General features: G+C 33.3%; 1 protein-coding gene across 4 annotated transcripts in view; it reads left to right on the top strand.

Moving 5' to 3' along the window:
* The window catches only part of LOC145695196 (G patch domain-containing protein 2), a 60,658-nt gene extending 42,050 nt beyond the window's left edge, over positions 1-18,608 (top strand). For 2 of the 4 annotated variants that reach the window (XM_081772173.1, XM_081772175.1), the window contains exons 11-12: positions 1,077-1,210; positions 12,994-18,608. In XM_081772173.1, coding sequence (XP_081628299.1) covers positions 1,077-1,210; positions 12,994-13,181 — 322 coding nt within the window. In that variant the 3' untranslated portion in view covers positions 13,182-18,608. The remainder of the gene's footprint in view (positions 1-1,076; positions 1,211-12,993) is intronic. The other 2 variants (XM_081772176.1, XM_081772177.1) reach the window with 2 other exon arrangements.
* The last annotated feature ends 1,083 nt before the right edge of the window (positions 18,609-19,691 follow it).

Raw genomic sequence — 19,691 nt, 5'->3', positions numbered from 1 at the left:
AAGCATATTCGTCCACATCTAAATTATTGGTGCATAGCATGATACTACGTATCAAATTAAAAAATATATGTTGTAATACATCCTAATATTTGTTTACCGGAACGTTTCGAACAATATTCTGTCATCCCCAAATATTAGGACGTATTGTAAGACTAGCTTTAATTTGACATCGAATCATGCATCAATTTATTTACATAAGATAAACGTAATTTATTACATTACTTGCAAGTAATTAATTTGAATTTTAATTACGTATTTCCTGCATTTTCTGTCTAATTTTGAGAATAAGTTAAAACACACAAGTTTTAATAAAAAGTGGAAACATGAATACACACAAATCATTATAATGCGCCTCATGCTTTTAGTGTAAGTGCCTGTTTGCTTGTGTATTGATTGGTAGATAATATTTCTGTTGAGATTGTAGTGAAGAGGATTTTGACTAAGGATGTGGTACATTAGAAAAAGTATACATCTTTTATAAATAATTTCCGTAGATTACTATCGTTTTCTTAAACTGGAAAGACTTCCAATATAGTTCTATGATTTGTTCTTTTCTGCTTCTAACTCGTATATTTAATTCTGTTATAATCTCCCTCCCCCTTTCGTAATAGAAAATTAAGAATTGATAAAACACGTGACTATTTGCTTTACTTTACTAAATATTTTATTTGATAGAGTGGAGTTACACAATTTGTTGCATATTTTCTCTATTTGTTGAGATTCTTGGTTCACTTTTTAGTGCCTACTCACTGAAGCTCTCTTATACATCTTGGCGTGGGGATGGTATCTTTTTAATGGGGAACCTTTTCTTTATCTTTTTGTCCTGTGAAATTTCTTACTAATAGTATATATCTAGGATATTCGGAAATAAGTGTTCAAAGTAGAAGTAATATTCGGTTACGGAAAAAATACACGTTACCAAATATTTGATTTTTATATCTGCTGATCTTTGGACGTATTATTATTGTTTTGGGGAGGATATTATTTTATGTTCCTTTGCTGATAACTTCCATTTGCAGCAACGAAATTAATTATTTTTCCTTTGCTTTCTTTTTCATATTCTCACCAAACATTAGGTTTCTTCATTCCAGAAACACAACGCAAGCGGTTCGTGTGGAACAATTAGCTTTGCAGGGGATCTTTCAACCACTGAATGACTTCAAACGACGTAGAAAAACTCCACCCTCTAGCCCTTTACCATTCTCACCAGGTGAGCTCGCACTGTAAAGCTAGTTACCTCTCGTTATTTATAATGTGATTTAAAATGCTATATAATTGACAGCCAGGATTCCACGTGGACGGATTGTCGCGAGCAGGAAACAGGAATGTACATGTAAGAACTTGTCCTTGGTGCAGTATTGTGTAGTATTTGAAGATAATGTTTGACATGACGTAATTAGGTTGCCTGTTGTGATTGAAAGTTCTGCTAGGAATGCTGCTTTGCGTTTTCATCAAACAAGATTTTATATTTCTATTTTAGAGCTTCAGTTTTAAATTTGAAGATATGTTGTTTTTTGGATAGTTCGGCAGTCACATTAAATAATGCGACAGGAAAATTTTTGTGTATCATGTAGATTAATGTAAATATATCATTACCCTATTAGGCAATCGTAAGTTACATCAAAAACAGTTACCAAACGTTACCCAAATAAAACGAGGACACTTCATTTCTAGTATTGGTACTTGAAACAAGATGTGTTAAGAAGAAAAGGCCAACTGAATGCAAACAGTGCAAAACTGACAGATAAAACGAGCAAAGTCGTATGAGTCGAGTGTCCAGCAATACCAACCTCAAAATGATACATGTCACTAGTTGTTTAAACACACGGCTGATTTTAGTCAACACTTCCTCAAGCTCATTTAGGTGATTTCTTGTAATAAATAACCTTGTGTAGATTATCTTTCTTCAAAAAGATTTGGACGTATTTTCCAGGGAAAAGCAAGAAGACGTTTGGTAAACCTGATCGAAAAGTGTTTCATGCAGCGGACAACTTTTTATATAGCTTAAAGCAGGGCATGCAATTTCAGGTCTGAATCCAGTAGCTAGATTAGAGATCTTAGTCGACATTTGCCTTCGCAATTCGAGAGCAAACAAAGTAAAGGCAATATCTCTATTACCAAACTAAAATATTTGCTCGCCAGTTGCGACCTGGCGACTGGAAATGTCGCACCCTGTCTTAAAGTATAGTGGGCCCTCTGGTCTCGAATTTAATCCGTTCCGTAACGCTGTTCACGAACCGAGATTATTTGTCCCATTGAAATTTTTCTAAATACAATTAATCCATTATAACCACATCTTTTTGTAGCTATAATGGATTTGTATATATGTATTATTTACATTTGTAAGTTTTTTTTTTTCTGTGATTAGGCTATAGGTTGAAAATAAAATTCTTAATTCGAGGCAAATAAGTAACATCAAATTAAATAAAATGGTATTACTTTACTCTTACCGTGGTTATAAATAGTTGCTGGCATAAATGAATGCTGAAGGAGGAGAGGAGGAAGCTACTGCTTCGGTGGGGGGAATTCCTTTCCATGAAAACAGTGAGCAACTCGGACATGTGAAGCTGTGTGCCCGTTCGAACCGCAAGATGTCGTTCGTGAGCCGAGAGAAAATTGTTCATGAACCGATTTCTTCGCGAAAGAGGGTTCGTGACCCTTGGGTCCACTGGATTCTGTTACTTTATTTGGTTCGTAATTATAGTCAATAAACAAAATACCTAGTGACATACCTTAAGATCGGTTTATTACTAGTAATTCCGTACATGATTTTACACTAGAATCAGTGGCAAATCTAGAAGGTAAAAACTGGGGGGAGGGGGGGCAGCAAGAACCCAGACTATGATAGGTATATCATGGGTTTACGCAAATTATTGTAATTTGAGATCCGTTTACGCTGTTCCTTAACAGGAACTAGGGATAAAAAATGAATCATCCTTTCGACCAGTTACAGTTAGACATGAAGCAGGAACTAGCAATTAATAAATAATTTACAGTTAAACAGATTAGTCACAAGACACTGCGCTTTATTTGGTAAAAAATTGTAATTACAGTCAAGTTAGAAACTGTCGGATAAATAAATGTTGAATATAAACATACAACTCTCCATTATTAAAGTTATCCTAGAAGTATCGTCTGAACCTCTATTGATAGAATCCAGCAAATAATAAGGGAATATAGGAATATATACACATACACACGCATACTACACAGTCAACACAATATGGAAAACATGAAAACTATGAAAGTGAAACAGCTGGAAAGTCAGAAAATTTCCTTATTTCACATATCTAATCTTCTGTTTCCTCTCTGAGCAAATCGATTTATTACAAATGATGGATCTTGAAGTAGTTTCCCACTCAATTCTCTTTCGATTGAAAGAAGTGCAAGGTTGGAAAGCCTCCTTGTTGACATTGTTGATCGTAAATACGATTTTACTCTTTTCATGACAGAGAAGCTCCGGTCAGCAGAAGCTGATGATACAGGAAGAGTCAGCATAAAGTTAACAAATAAGAACAATTTGGGGAAAGCAACATTCATTTTCACAAGTTCGGAGAAGAAGCAAAAAGTGGAAGTTTTGGTCTGAAACACATTCTTAGCTAAACTGATTTCAGATTTGAGTTTTTCGTTTTCAGAGAAAAAAGATTTATACCTTTCAGCAAAAGCAAGAATCAAGTCTGAATTTAAGAAAGCGTCACTTTTTGGATTACAAGCATCCTTGGCATTGCAAACAAAATCATTTACAGAAAATCTATGCTGTAACTCTCCTACCACATTGTCCAATTCTTCAAACAGTTGTCTTTTATAATTTTCTGGCTGTGTGGTATTTTCTACCTTTGATCAGACATTGTTTTAGGAAGAACCGACATTCTAGGGTTTGTTTCAGTTTTTACTCGTATACCTGATGCTTGAGCAAAATCGCATGTAACTGTCCATATATCTCTAAAATAATTATCATTTCGTTTTTCCTGTAATGACTTTACAACCCCATCGACTAATCTCTGGGCAGTTCCAAAGTCTACATGTTTGAGCTGTAAGAATACAGAAACTCTGTCGATTAGTCAAAGATATCTGAAAATATTTGCAATACAAACAATACTTTCACTTTACAGAGCTGCTTCAAGAACCCTTTTACTTTTGCTGCTTCTTTCTTATTAGATGACTGTGAAAAACATTCAAGGGACAATTTAACTGAAATGAACCGTTTCTTGAAATACAGAACTCCTTTATATTTACACACCCATTCCGTGTCGCTTTGAAGAGGTATCTCTAAAATAGGTTCTCCTGGTTGAAGATCTGTTTGTGTTTACATAAACTTCTGATGGCGCACTGTAGAAGCAAGTTGAAAAGCATAAATTGCTTCTAATAAACCAAAAGTGTCACCTCCAATGTCAACGGCTTTTGAAATATCTACTAAAAGCAAATTCAAGCGAATTCATAACAATGTACGTAAACACATGGATTTCCAACTTTTTCTCGAACTATTGCTTGAACACCTCTTTGGGCTCCTAACGCGATAGGTGCCCCGTCATAAGCGTGCCCAATACACTTACTTAGATCAAGTCCTGCTGAAATAAGATGTTCCAAAGCTGAATTAGCAATGTTTTCTGCGTTCAACTGGGACAAATGTATGAAACCAATGAAACTTTTCACTATGAAATATTAACATACATATCTAATACAGATAGACATTTGCTTCACTTTACTCATCTCTTGCTTCATCCAATATTAAGTAGTAGTATCCATTGCATTTCTTTACCTCTCCTACAATATGATCAATGATTATGTTAGCTGATATATCGAGTAATTCATTTTACGCAGTTTTAGAAGCATATATAGCATTTTTGGGAAGACCATTGATATTGTTCCTAACACTTTCACTTTCTAATTTAATAAGCTCTAAAATCTCGAGATAATTACCTTTGTTATTTACGTCTTCCGTAACAGTTGCGCGATGACCTCTCAACACAATGTCTTGTCAAGCACAAAGTATTGCTACCCTGGCCATGTCGACACAGCTGAGCGGTTACGCAATACTTCACCTTTGTGCTTCTCGCTTAGCTTAGACGTCACTGTTCCACTTTGTTCACTCTCTAGAAAAGAATTCCACTTTATTACTGAAGACTTGTAGCTATCAGAATCAGCATGCTTTTAGAGTTTTTCTCCTATCTTTTTCCAGTTAGAAAATCCACACTTTGTGAAAACCTCTTCCGCATTGCCTGATTTAGATTGAAAATGACGGCAAGGAAAACAGAAAACTGCATCTTTATATTCGGAATATTCAATGAATTTATATCTATCGAACCAAATACTGCTAAAACTTCTCTTCTTGTTATTAAACAATCTGTAATTGTAAACTTCTTTACGTGGTTGACACGGACCGTCGAATACTGACCCGCTAATATCATTCGGTGGTTCTTCTCCGCTGGAAACCGAAGCAATCCCCTCTTCGTCGTTGGGTTGGGACGCTAGTTTGAGACGTTTCGATTTAGCGACAATTCCACATGGCAGATGTTCTGCGAAATCTCTTTGACTATTGCCACTTTCACACTTGCGCTTGTTGCGAGACAAAAAACTTAAAATACTACTTTGTTTCGACATTTCGTAAAAACGGAGAGCTTACGAATCTCAGTTTACGCACGGGTACAACCGATAAATCACCAGAACTATAGCAAACGTAAATTCAACGATATAATCGATGCAACTGTCGACTGTTAATGATAATAAAAACAAAAAGAAAAAAAGGCTATTATCCTTTCCTTTGATGCAGTGTTTTATTATTATTATTATTATTATTATTATTATTATTATTATTATTATTATTATTATTATTATTATTATTATTATTATTATTATTATTATTATTAATAATAATAATAATAATAATAATAATAATAATAATAATAATAATAATAATAATAATAATAATAATTATTTTTACGAACGAAAATAATGTTTCGAATTTCAAACTCTTTTCTCTCTCTCTCATATTGCGTACGCGCCTTTGGCGTGGGAGACCCGGGTTCGATTCCTGGCGGGAGCTCACGTGGTTCGGATTCCACGTTAATCAGTAGGTCCACGTCTCATATAGCCTCGCTGCTGAACGGGACGTTAAACTCAAAATCAACTCAACTCAACTCTCTCTCATATTGTTGTTCATTAGTTACTGCGCAGCTTCAGCGACTACCATTGTTATGATTTTAAGTGTTCACAGAGCTTTGAAAGAGAATGGGTAAACAATAGAAAAAAATACATGTGAAGGACTCAAAGTTGCTGAAAGGTTGCGAACTTTTGTTTCTGAAATTCAAGCATTGAAAAAAATGTATAATGCTCTGGTTAGTAATTGGTATTAGACAATATATAAAGATACGGCTTGACCTAAAAGTTCTTGAAATTGATCGTTTTTGTGACCTTCAAAATACAATTCGAGCAGTTTTCTCATTCAAAAATACGCTTTTATGGCTTAATATTGATATTTTTGTCTTCACTTTCTCATGTTTTACTACCAGTACACAGTGACACAACACATAATCGTGATCCATTCAAGAACTAATTCGACGATTGCCTGTGTTGGCATATTGATTCATTATTTTCCATGTGTCCTGCAGAAGTTGCCAACTTAACTCTTTCCCGATGGATATTACGGCTAACGTTGACATTGTGGACCTCAAATGTTGGTTCACACATTGCATAACAAAGAAACTGCAGCTAAAACTATATTTAATGTTTCCAAAGATTTTCAGTAAAGAATAAAAGGCAGCGCTTACTATAAATTTTCAAAAATATTATTAAATTGAATTATTTTTGTCACTTAAAAAACTGGGAGGGGGGGGATCTAGGCGTCCCCAGCACCAGGCTAGATCCGCCACTGACTAGAATATATGTAAATAAACATCTTAATCTGATATTAATATTTAATTGTATCACTTTTTTTAAAGTAAGAATAAAATTAAGTTACTATAATAATTGCTTTTCTTATTTTCTTATTCTATTTGGCTTCTATATAATAAGGCGCTTTCTATCCAACTATGTTTTAGTCATATAATGACTTCCGGATATATTACAATCACTCAGTTGTAATTAATGATGTGATTGTCAAATACCGCTTGTATCTCACGCTGTATGCATGCCGAATTGCACATTTAAAATATTATTATTATTATTATATATTGAAATATTGCGCTCTGCTCAGTGGTTCATAATTCGTTTGGTTTTCAAACACAATAAGCACACAAACTCCCTTTTCTTGCTCTACAGCCCGTGAAGGGATGGCACACCTTCAACTGGATATGCATGATAGATTCATTGGCTCGTACTCCATTATACTTGTTTTTCTAAACCGGAATTTTGTACCTCTTAATTGAATACAGGGTAGCGACAAACCGGGAAAAGTAAGGAAATATGAGAAGACCGGCAAAAGTCAGGGAATTTCAAAGAAATTATGACCAATTCTTGGCTCAAAATTACTTACATTTTAGTGAACATTTATTATTTAATATAATTTCGCTTTACTATGAAAGAATAAAGTACTACAGCATTAAAAAGACAGAATTTTCTGTCTACAAACTGCACAATCTCTTGTCAGCAACGTTGCAAGTGTTTGATTTACTGTTGCGAGCCGGACTGATAAGAAAACAATAACGCTTTTGATAGTGGGAAGCATATAAGAAAGCCAGGCAACCAACCATTTCATTCAGGCTTGTCATATATGTTTTATTTATGTGTTTTCTTTCTTATACGCACATATGGACTTACAATAATTTTATTCCATGTTACATTAAACTTACTTGGAAATGTTGATTTTGGACTGTGCGAATACTCTATTATCCCAAGAAAGACTGGATAATTATCTAGACTGACGTTGCCAGAACTGTGTAAGTTAACCCTGTACAATAGTCGTATATTAACATTTATCTGCTTTACAATAAGTTTCATAAATTGTCTGGCAATCCCTTAAACAATCCGGAAAATTCTTCTGGCAAGCCAAGCCAAACCAAACCAAACGCGGAGTACGCTTCTAGTTCTTAAATTAGTGCATAGTTATTCTTTATAGAAGTAACTCGTTATAGTTATGCGCACGTTTAATTACGCAGTTTTCTATATTTTAATAGCGTATATTATTGGAACATTGAGCTCACATTGAATATTCTTGTCTAAATTAAGAAAGCACTAAAGCAAAGGATTGAAGGTTTTGGATAAGAGCGTGAAGTCGCTACAGACATTTTCTCTTATGCTACGTAATCAGATGAAGTTATGTATAAAGCACCAATTACTTATCCTTGCGCCACAATTTCTGCATGGAGCAATGAACAGCATTAATAGGATATATTACCAACATTTCTTACAGTGGAATTTCATCTTTGTCGGAGCAGCATACCATATGAAAGTCTTACTTGTCTTATCTCCACTTCCCCCCCAAAGTGATCATTATAGTGGTGTGTGTTTTCGATAGTGAAGTGTGAGAAGGCCATATATTAGTAAGTACTTAACAGTTAAGCGTTTTCATACCATTATCAGTGCATATATAACACGTGAAATGTGAAATTATTTTTGAGTTTATATATTTACTTCTATTCGCGGAAACTATCCAATAAATAGAGCATATTTGGGTAGTATTTCAATTTTCTTTTCTATGGATATCGTTCAACATATTGGCGCGTACTTGCGCGTATATGAGCTGTTCTGTGGAGAGAAGTTGAGTTTTACCCTCTTCACTCTTCGATGTTGCGTACACAATTCTCGTGCATGTGACATAGAATCAAAAATATTATATTTCTGAACAGGGTATGTTTTGTTTGTTGCTTTAGTAGCGAAGTACCCCGAACAGACTGTGCCCTGAAACACGTCTATAATCATCTCTGTTGCTTGAAGGCTACTCAGTATTTACATCCGTTATGTTTTACGATAACATTATTCTTGTCGTGTTGACAATATATTTTATCTTTCACAGCAACAAGTGGGTACAGAACAATTTCTACCACGGGTAGGAACCGGCTACGCCCCTCGCAGACGGTTACAAAATTTTATAAACATTTAAATTGAAAATTCTAAGATGATTTCAGCTGTGGTCTATTTTATGATTTATTTATTGCTAACTTCAAACTTAGGAACTTAACTGTCTTTTCTAGTAATGGTGTGTAATAAACTTACGTCCTGTAGTTGTGCACATTGTCTTTTGCTTTTATTTGTGCAGTGGAATAACGTATTGATGAATCATCTACAAAATGCAGTTGGATCAACGATCCAATGGTAAATTAATTTTCGATGCTTGCATAATTCCAATCTTTTTCCATTTTCGTTTCCACTAGTTTCGATTTTACCGGAATTTCCTCCTCTTACTTAAAGTGAAGGTAGCCAGTCAGTCAAATATAAAGATTTTGGAATTCAGTTACTCGTATTTCAGCTTCTATTTTTTGATTGTTGTGTAATTCGCAGAGAGCTTTATTTCGGAAGTACTTATAAGTTTATAGAACTGCTGATAAAATTGTACATCAGTGTATGCATTGGACCACTACTCAGTGACTAATTTAATCGGACTCTTGGTCTTTAAATATGGGATACCAAAGTGTACTTTATGCTTATAATGCAATATTTATTGGTATTCATTTATAACTGATATTTTATCATCTTCCATCAATAGCTATACATTTGTAATGATACATTAATGATGCGTCTCACAAGTTTTAATAAAAATATTGTTTATTGTCATTTTAAAATTACGCTGACATTGAAAAGAATGCAGCAATGCGAACAATTTACATGAGTTCAAGTACAGTTTCATTTTGTATCTCTTTAATGATTTTTTTTTTAAACAAAATTTTTGTATTCTTTTTTAATACTAATACGAAATGTTCAAAATAATATAAAACAAAATTCTTTCAGACAAGACGTGTAAAAATATTTTGTAACTGGAATGCAATTTTTGAGAGAGGACACAAAAACTGTTTTGGGAGTTGGAGGGTGTGTCATAGGGATATCCCTGCTAGCACCCCTCACATAAAGTACATAACAAAGGCTGAATTTCTTTATTTAGCAATTCACAGTGAAAGAAAAGAAAATGGGACGATTAGCCACCCATTTTCTCACCTTTGAACATTGGACGGATTCAATTTCCCACCTTTGAACATTAGTAACTTCTAAACTGTACAAGATAGAAAAAAAAAATTACACCACTAAATTCCTGAGCTCAAGCTAATGTTATTTGATGTGTCATACACCCGCTTCCCATTTTTAAAAAAAAAAATTGACTTGAATCCAAAATGGCGGATTTCAAGATGGCCATGAATGACATACACTCCAAAAGTTGCGGACACTCATCAAACCTCTGTTCCCATCATCACTTCTTACTTTTCCCGTCGATTTTCAAACTTATGCAGGTGTCCAAGGACTTTTGACTCACCCTGTATATTATACAATCGTTAACAGGCTTTTATTTACGGCAGCATCTTGTTCTATAGCAGTGGCTGCCAAATATTTCAGAATTGGCGAACCTCTTTTTTATTATTAAAAGTAAGTATGGACCCTACTTTAAATTTTCGAAGCTGCGTAGTAATCGTAGTTGAGAAGGGGATATTAACAGTTAAATTATAAATCTTTATTTCTGTTATAAGCATGCAAAATACCGTACATACATGCTGGGGGGCCGTGGCATTATTTGTATCTTTTACAAGGTGTCTATTGGTTACGAAAGTCGCGAAAGACACGAAATCAGAAGACGATCATGAAAGTCAAGAAATTTAGCTTTTGGATCTTTTTTAATCTGTACATATATAAGTACAGACTGGAAAATTTTGTTCTATAAAATGTCAAAATTCACCACCATGAATGTCTGTGATCGGCTTTAGACGCTACCAAATCACAAGCACAGCACACTTCTATCGCATGCATAAAAATTCGGCCCAATGCGCATCCAAATTTGCTCTTGAGATGTTACGAAATTTTATGTTTTGGTAAAGAAAAGGTCACGAAATTTTATTTCGGAATTTTAGTAGACACCCTCAAATAATTTACGAAATGTAAGTAATGTCACGGACCCCCTTAATTTTGTTCCGCGGACCACCAATTGGAAAAGATAGTTTGTGACCGAGAATCGGGGGAGTACATAGTGACAGCTTTCTGTTGGTCTAGCGTAGTTAATCAAGTTGTAGAGGTAGAATCGGAAATGAAAAGGTGTGTAGTTGTGGTGTTCGGTGTATCCAGTTTTCCTCTGCAAGTAACAAACATGTCAAAAGTTATAGGGTGCAGCACCCAAAACTCCTAGCTGTAGTTAGTAACCATACAAATTCGTATAACCGTTCCCGTGTTGGCCTGTTCTTAGTGACGGTCGAGTGTAACTATGGAGACGCTAAAAGAGTAGACACTAACACGTTACTTCTATCTTCATTGCCATCATGCGGAAATCCGACAACTTTTATACGCCAGATATGTTGTTACTTCAAGGAGAAACGTCTCTCTTAATTTTGGGAACCTCTATCTATAAAATATACACCTTCAGATAATAGCATTGACGAAAAAATCACAGTACAGAATTGAAAAAATTTAGGGTATTGCTGAAACTAATTACTTTATTCCAGCGTTTCCCAACCTTTTTCAACTTGCGGCACACTGCGGGTGTAACATGAATTCTCGCGGCACACTCATAGATATTATTATTTGTAAATATAAAATACCGTCACATTTTTTTCTGTGATTACTGATCTCCTTCTCACAGAAGAAAGCTCGATCAGTTTTTTTTCCCTCGTAAATCATTATGCTTATTTTTCATTCTATTCAAAAATAGAAAACAACTCCAATGAAATATTGGACTCAGGTTTTTAAACTAAGCTTTCTTTTTGGAAAATGTATCCAACCTTTCACTAAGAAGAAAGATCACTAAATAACGAACGAACAAACAAACCTCTTTTAGTTTTAAAATACAAATGTAGGTAATTTGTATGCATGTTTGCTTTGTGGAAAGGATTGAATGATATTTTAAAATTTCAAGTTACGAAATAGTCTGCAGCAATAAAGAAACAATAATAGTCATAACAATGATAACAAATACTTTTTTCAACATTAAAAATGTACAGAAAAGTAGCACGGCATGAAACTTAAAGTAGTAGATTCATAGTAGAGGTTCATAGTAATGTGAAATACAAATATACATTTTTCCTTTGTCTTGCAATTTGATTCCTATAGAATTAATAATTTGTTTCAATTTCCTCGCGGCACACCAGCGGCCCATTCACGGCACACCGGTTGGGAAACGCTGCTTTATTCAAACGTTGTTCAGAAATACATTTATACTAGTTTTCAGTCACAAATTGCTTCAAACAATACACTTCTTTGCGCCACGAACTACGAATCAAATTTACATTCGGTGCCAAATAAAACTGACTTCTGGAGATAGAAATACCCAAGGAACAGTTGGTCAAAATTAAATAATAACCTTAGTTAACTAAAGGAAAGACTGACAGATATTCATGTGATTGGGCCTTGATCAAAACTAATGATAATCTCACATTTGTTTTACAATACAAGTCTTTCTCTTATGTGCTTTGGTATGAGCTCTATATTAAATTCATAGATAATTATCTTTCTACTGTTGATTTCACCATAATTAGTAATTGATTTTGTTGATTTGTTTTGTTTGTTTTCTGTAAAACTTTTTTTATTGAATGCATATTTTACTTATAGTGCACTATTTGCCTTCAGACTTCTTTTTTCCGTTCCCTAAAGTGTGGTGTTGAATATTGTATACAAGTATCTTTAGATAAAGCTTCATGCGTTCTGTCGAATGCACTAATTAACTATCCGAATTCAACGGATCACTTAAAATGTTCCTTGTGAGTTAGCCGATTTTCCTAGTAACCCACATAGGTTTTTACATGACAAAAATTTTAACAAGTATCTATCATATTTACATAATACGTATATCTATGCAAACTATCGTAATTGCAGTTTTAATTTTCTTTCATGTATAATTCTATATAGTTCGTATGTTCTTCCTTCCAGAAATAGTCGGTGGGTCATCCGATCCAATACCAGAAAGCAATATTGGGAACAAGATGCTACGAAGCATGGGATGGGAGCCTGGAAACGGTCTTGGTCTTCAAGCTGACGGAATTACGGAACCAATCCAAGCAGTGATGCGCCCCAAGAACCAAGGACTAGGTCACAATCCTGATTATAAATCCTGTTAATGTTATAATTCCTTCCATTACATTCATTATATATATATATATTTGTTGTTGTTGATAATTTAATAAGAGTGTACATATTGTATCATACCAAGTCCCAGTTACGTGGAACATAAGTTACTATTAAATAATAAATATTTATACTCTGAAACCATCACTGCCATGAGTACTTCATCCAGATATTGGATGGTTATTAACATCAGGCCTCAGGTCCTAAGTTTTTTATATACATGTGAAGAATTACACGAAATTTTAGTAGAAATAAATTCATTAATGAATCTTTTTACGTGATAGCTGTTAAAATACGTGTAAGCATTTATGTGTAGACATTAAAAAGAAAGTTCCATTGTGAGTGTGAAACTGTTTAGTAACGCAATTTATGAAGATCAAAGGTAGACTTCGAGAAGAAAACGACAATCACACCTGGTATAAATTAATATTATTGCATTTATTTATCAAATTCTCTAGTATGAACTGTAGAAGTCAAGTAATCATATTGCGAACTAAGTAGTATGTATAGTTGTGGCAAAATAAATTTGTACAGAAAACAATCAGAAAAAATATAGTGAAGAAGTTTATTTAGTTTTTCAGATTTTATACGGTCTTGTGAATTAACTTTCGAACCCTAGAAAAAATGTAAGGTATTTCAAGGTATCACTCGCGGTTTTTTTTTTTTAACTTGTCTGCAGATATTCTAACAGTAATTACTAACTTGCATCTTTACACATTAGGTTCAGTTTGATCACAATGGGGCTTTAGAAAGTTTAAAGTCAAATTGCTCATAGTTTTTCTTTTTTTTTCTTTTTTCTTTTTTTAAAGTAAATGAAATGTTCGTAACATATTAAGAAGTCAATTTAAGTAGAAATGTCTTCTCACTTTGGTATTATATAGCAATAAATACAAGATGAGTTTTCCGTTAAAGCCAGTAAGTGAACACTTAGTGGTAGTTGTCGGACTAACTGATTGACATTCAGAAACCAGAAAGTGATAAAAAATCTTGATGCCCAGTGGCGGATCTAGCCCGGGGCCGGAGGGGCCTAGCATCCTCCTCAGGTTTTTGAATGACATAAATAATTGAAATTATTATTTATATATTTTTGAAAGTTTATAGTAAACTCATGATACACCTATCATAGTCTGCGTGCTGCCCTCTCCCCCCTAGTTTTTACCTTCTAGATCCGCCACTTTTGATACCACACTTGTTTGTTATCAAATGACGAGAACAGCGATTTATCGGAAAACAGATAATTTTATCAGCATTATATCCGAAGCTGAAACAATACTTTTAAGCTATGTTTTTTTTTTTCTTTCTTTCTTTCTTTTTAAATTTTATTTTTGTTTTCTTAAAGACAAAATTCTTGTTTTAATTCTTGTGGTCAGTAATTGCAGATAAATTCTTCGGGTGTAGATAGCTTAAGGGAGAAGCTTTAGCCTGAAATTTTATAAAGGATTAAAATCAGTAAGAATTATTTAAGGTAATTTTTCATCTTAATGTAAACATATTTCGAGGTAGAAAGCTTCGTTGTAGTTTAGGACTTTCTGTAAAGTTAGGAGGATGTAATTTTAAATTACTTCTACAAGAGTTACTAAATTAGATTTGAACAAAAGTGTGTGTGTATATATATAAAAGGGCTTAATTTTTCTTTTTGTTCTATTGGATTGGAGCTTTCGCAGGTATGCACTAAGCTCTTCTCCTACGAAACCACTTTTCTTGGGATAGGATTGACTGAAATACCACTTGTTGGTAGATAAACGGTATAGCATACTGTAAAACACAAATTTCCTTTATTTGTAACAAAAGAATATTCCTCCATTATATATATATTATTTTCATAAATGTTTATGAAATACATCTAAAGTAACTTTCATTTTTAAAAACTGTTACGTAATTCAGTTAACTTTCAATGTAAGCCATCTTTCTTTATAGTATACTATATTTACTGAATTGTGAATATATTTTGATCCATGAGTATAAAAGTTATTTCTGAAAACGTTTACATTCAGCTACTTGTGAAAGCGCCAGAAAAAAAAAAAAAAAAAAAAAAAAAGTAAAATCTCGAGCAGATTTAGTATTAATTGGAATACTTTAACAGTTTATTATTGACATAATTTCAGAAATTAATTAATATAACGAGAAACAGTTTAACTTTATTCCCTATTGACAATGAACTATTACCGCGAGCATCAAACTCCAATTTTATAAGGATACATGTCTCCTTTTATGGAGACTGTACAAGACAGATTGCTGTTTGACAGAGTCTACTAGTGTATGGTGAAAAAAGCATCGCTGTTAATAATTGTCTAGAAATATACCTGATGCTATAATATGAAATAAACAAGTGCCATTACTTGTAGTAAATATATACAGAAAGTAAGAGCGTTATCATCCGAAACAAATACCGTTAGTACTCGGACACCAAAGATAATTACAAATTTGACAATTACATCTCCTCAACATTAATGAATTTATTTTCTTATTTATTTATATACGATGGGAAAGGAGAAGAATGACTTAATAGTAGGGTCAGGATTTATATGAAATACGAAACGACTAAGGTACTTAAGTTTCTTGAATAATGTTCCTTTGTGTGTATTTTTAGCCGATATTTCCCACGGTTCTTCTTCTCTGGGTCCAAGATTTAAGACTATGCACTATGTTGGTCTTCACATATATATGTTGTAACTAACAGTGGTGGAATATATATATATATATATATAAACCTTTTTATATAGCGTCAATTACCCGCTTCACGGGGTTAAAATAAGAAAAAAATAGTAATATATTCCGTTAGTCAGTCACTTACTATTACTGAAGCGCTCTGTAATAGATACTGTTTTTGTCTTGCATTCTTCAACCAGAACAAATAAATTTTCGGGATTTACAGCTCGAGACATTGTCACATAAAGTTGACCGTGTGAGAAGAAAGGAGTTCTCTCCTCCCTCCCCTAAGCTACGGGACCGAATTTGATTTAAACGGATACTCCCGCCAAGTGAACTTTGTGGTGGACAAACACCGTGCTCGTGGGTTTTCTCGGGGTTCTCCCGTTTCCTTCCAATTTCTTCATTCCACCATTTCACTCATCTCTCATCATCACCGTCTCCTTTAGCCTAACCGGCATAACCGTGGGACGTAAAACTTAAAGATTTCATTTCATTTTTTTGATTTAAACGGGATCGGAAGTGTCACTATTTATCTGAGCTACTCCGGAAACTATGGATTCGACACTAATATTGGTCATTTTCGATCATTTTATAAATATATCTTCTTCTCTCCCAAGTTGCGGGTGAAATTTGAATTTAAACGGCATCGGAAGTGTCACTGTTCATCTCAGCGACCATCCAAACTATGGATTCGACACCAATATCGGTAATTTTCGATCTTTTATCTTCCCCTCCCCTAAGTTGCACCATCAAAGTGAAATGATAGAAAACATCCCAGCCCCGAACCTCATTTATGTTGCAGATTTGATCCAGATCGGTGGGGTGGTTCAAGAGTTAAATCACATAGTCACCTTCATTATATATATATATATATATATATATATATATATATATATATATATATATATATATATATATATATATATAATAGATGAGATTTAGGGTTAGTACACGAAAGATTATAATACCTAGATATATAAAGAATTTGTATATATATATATATTTCACACTTCTGTTTGTTACGACATAAATATCTGAAAAACTATCTGATATATGTTCAGATGTTTTGCATATTACCTGAATTATTGAAGGCTTTACAGTGTTGTCCAGAAAAACTTGGCCACCTATTTATCTTTGAAAACCCTGACTCTTATCTACAGTTGAAGTTAAATAAAACAAGTGTAGAGTTTCTTTGACTTATTGAAATCTTTATTCAGAGCCAAACTATTAAAATTTTCTGCGTTGCCCGAATATGGCCTTCTAAAGCAGGCTGAGTGGACAAGATTTTTTGAACAAGGCTGTACATAACAAAATACTAAACACAGTATCAAGGGATTAACAAAAGTTGAGAAAAATATCATATTAACTCCTAGTGTATGTACAAATATAAAATTGGCCTAGTCTGAGTTTTAGTAATTACCAAGTAGTTTTCCAGATATTTCCAAAGTATTTTTTGAAATATTTAAATATATAGGCACAAATAGATCTTAAAACAGATCTTAATTTATAAAAATAACAGCGAACATTGAATTATGCAAAAGTCGTACAAAAATCCCCGAAAGAGTATATTCGAAAAAAATTCCGTTGTATGAATTCCTATTGCGTGCTTAATTAAAAAAAAAAAAAAAAAAAAAAAGTTGCCTGTTCAAAACATTAATTAATATACAAATCCTGACTCTAACTATCAGTAACTTATTTGTTCTATTTATTTATTTATAGGTTGTGCTGAGTTATTATTTTGATAATGTTTCTGAGTGAACATATAAAGCAATAGAACAGTTCCTATTCTTTTTGTTAAGCACTTCACAAGACCATTTGTAATTCATTCTCAATTGTAATGATTGAGAACAACAAGAATATTTATCTTTGTTGCTTTTGAATTTAAAAAAAAAAAATATATATATAAATATTTCTTTTATTTATTCATCACTGCAAAGGAGTTTGACTTATAAAGAAATGTAAATGTTTCATTTTTCTGTTTTGTCCTACGTTGGTATTGACAAATGATAATATGTACAAATGAATTTAACAACATTCTTGGACATGTTAAAATTGGTTGAACAGAATGGTCATTGTAATAATAATTCAATGAAGTTCATAGTTAATTTTGGTGCTCGTGCAAAACTTACAATACTTATTACAGTATGGAGAACAATGAAACAGGATTAAGTTTCGCCCGGCCAAAATTGTTACAGATGAAATTCATTACTTAGTATTGAAGTATACAGTATCAGTACGTAAAATATAAATGTATGTGACAATTTCCGTGAAGTAATTCATAAGTAATACGTATTGAAAACAACTTTGTTAACAATACAAAACAGCAATAATGGTAGCCGATTGAGACTTATTCATGACTGTTGTTGTTAGAAATTTGAAAGTTATTAACGAAATTATTGACGGCGAATGCGGAACGAACTAACATGATTTTTGTTCTGTTTTAACGATTGATGGAAAGATAAGAACCAAGAAGGAATTATAATGATAAACAATGAGCTATATTGTGTTACATCCTAGAAATGAATTGTAGGCGAGTGTTTTACCGAAGTGCGTTTTGTGACCGGGTTAAACTTAACTTACGCGGAAAATAATTCCTAGTAAAACAGAATTAATACTGTTTTCATCATCCAGAATGTAGAAATTAACAAAAATATTTCAATGAATCAGTGATATGCATTGTATAAAATATGTGATAATAATGATGTATATTTTATTTCCAATGTGTATTGTCGTTTTGTTCAATAGAAATAAAAGAATGAACTTGATAACTAGGTGTTTCCATTTGTGCTGAACAACCTTTCCATCATTGTAAACAAAATAAATTATTGAGGTAGGGTATAATGAGTGCAAGTGGCATTACCACAAGAGTAAAATGAATTTAATGCTTTACAATTTTGGGCAAAGTTTTACTTAGTTGAGCGATTCGTTTTACTTACGACGCGATTCCTCTTCACTCCGAAGAGGGGAAATGGAAAAAGAGATATTTCTATTTTTTGAATGCCAAGCTCATATTGACTTCTGCGTAGCCTCCTTTATATTTCTCTCTCTCTCTCTCTCTCTCTCTCTCTATATATATATATATATATATATATATATATATATATATATATATATATATATATATATATATATATATATATAGATAGATAGATAGATAGATAGATAGATAGATAGATAGATAATATAGGGGACACGTTTCAATGGTAGAGCGCTTAGCTCTGATGCAAGATGCTCCTGGTTCGATCCCAGGCTATAAGCTTGATGTGGACATCGTGCCTGTAGGTTCTTTCAGAGTATTCCTCTTTCATCTCACATTCTCATTCCACCGATTTTTTTATAGTGAATTTACTTCATTAATCATCCATCACCACTAACATAAAGGGCATATTCACGGGACGTTGAATTAAAAATGTCATTTGTCCCATAATTTCTTTTAGACAATCGTTTCACTATTTCTTAGTCTTTGTATCTTGTGAGCATGCCTCGCATATTTGTGTCGACAACATATTTTCATTCATTCTGTCATATGACCAAAACCATTTGAGATGATTGTCATATATGACTTACATTATGAGTCATATATTCGAAGATTTTTGTATTGGTTTCTTACTCAACCTACCTCATTGTCAATGATTGGAATGTTAGTTGATATTTCTTCAATGTGTACCCTTCGAAACCAGTTATAAGTGTAGGTTTACGCACAGACTTTCGTTTTAATGGAGCTCTGATTATTACTTGATACAACATTCCTGCTTCAGTGATTCTCTCCCTTCACTTCATCTTCTTCCGATCAAAATAATTTTCGGGTAATTTCACTGAAATTGAACCTAATTCTACTAAAGCGATACGCA

Source organism: Thermobia domestica, chromosome 9 (genome assembly GCF_964235325.1).
Source record: "Thermobia domestica chromosome 9, izTheDome1.hap1.1, whole genome shotgun sequence".
Lineage (NCBI taxonomy): Eukaryota > Metazoa > Arthropoda > Insecta > Zygentoma > Lepismatidae > Thermobia > Thermobia domestica.
This window is presented reverse-complemented; position numbering and strand designations above follow the sequence as displayed.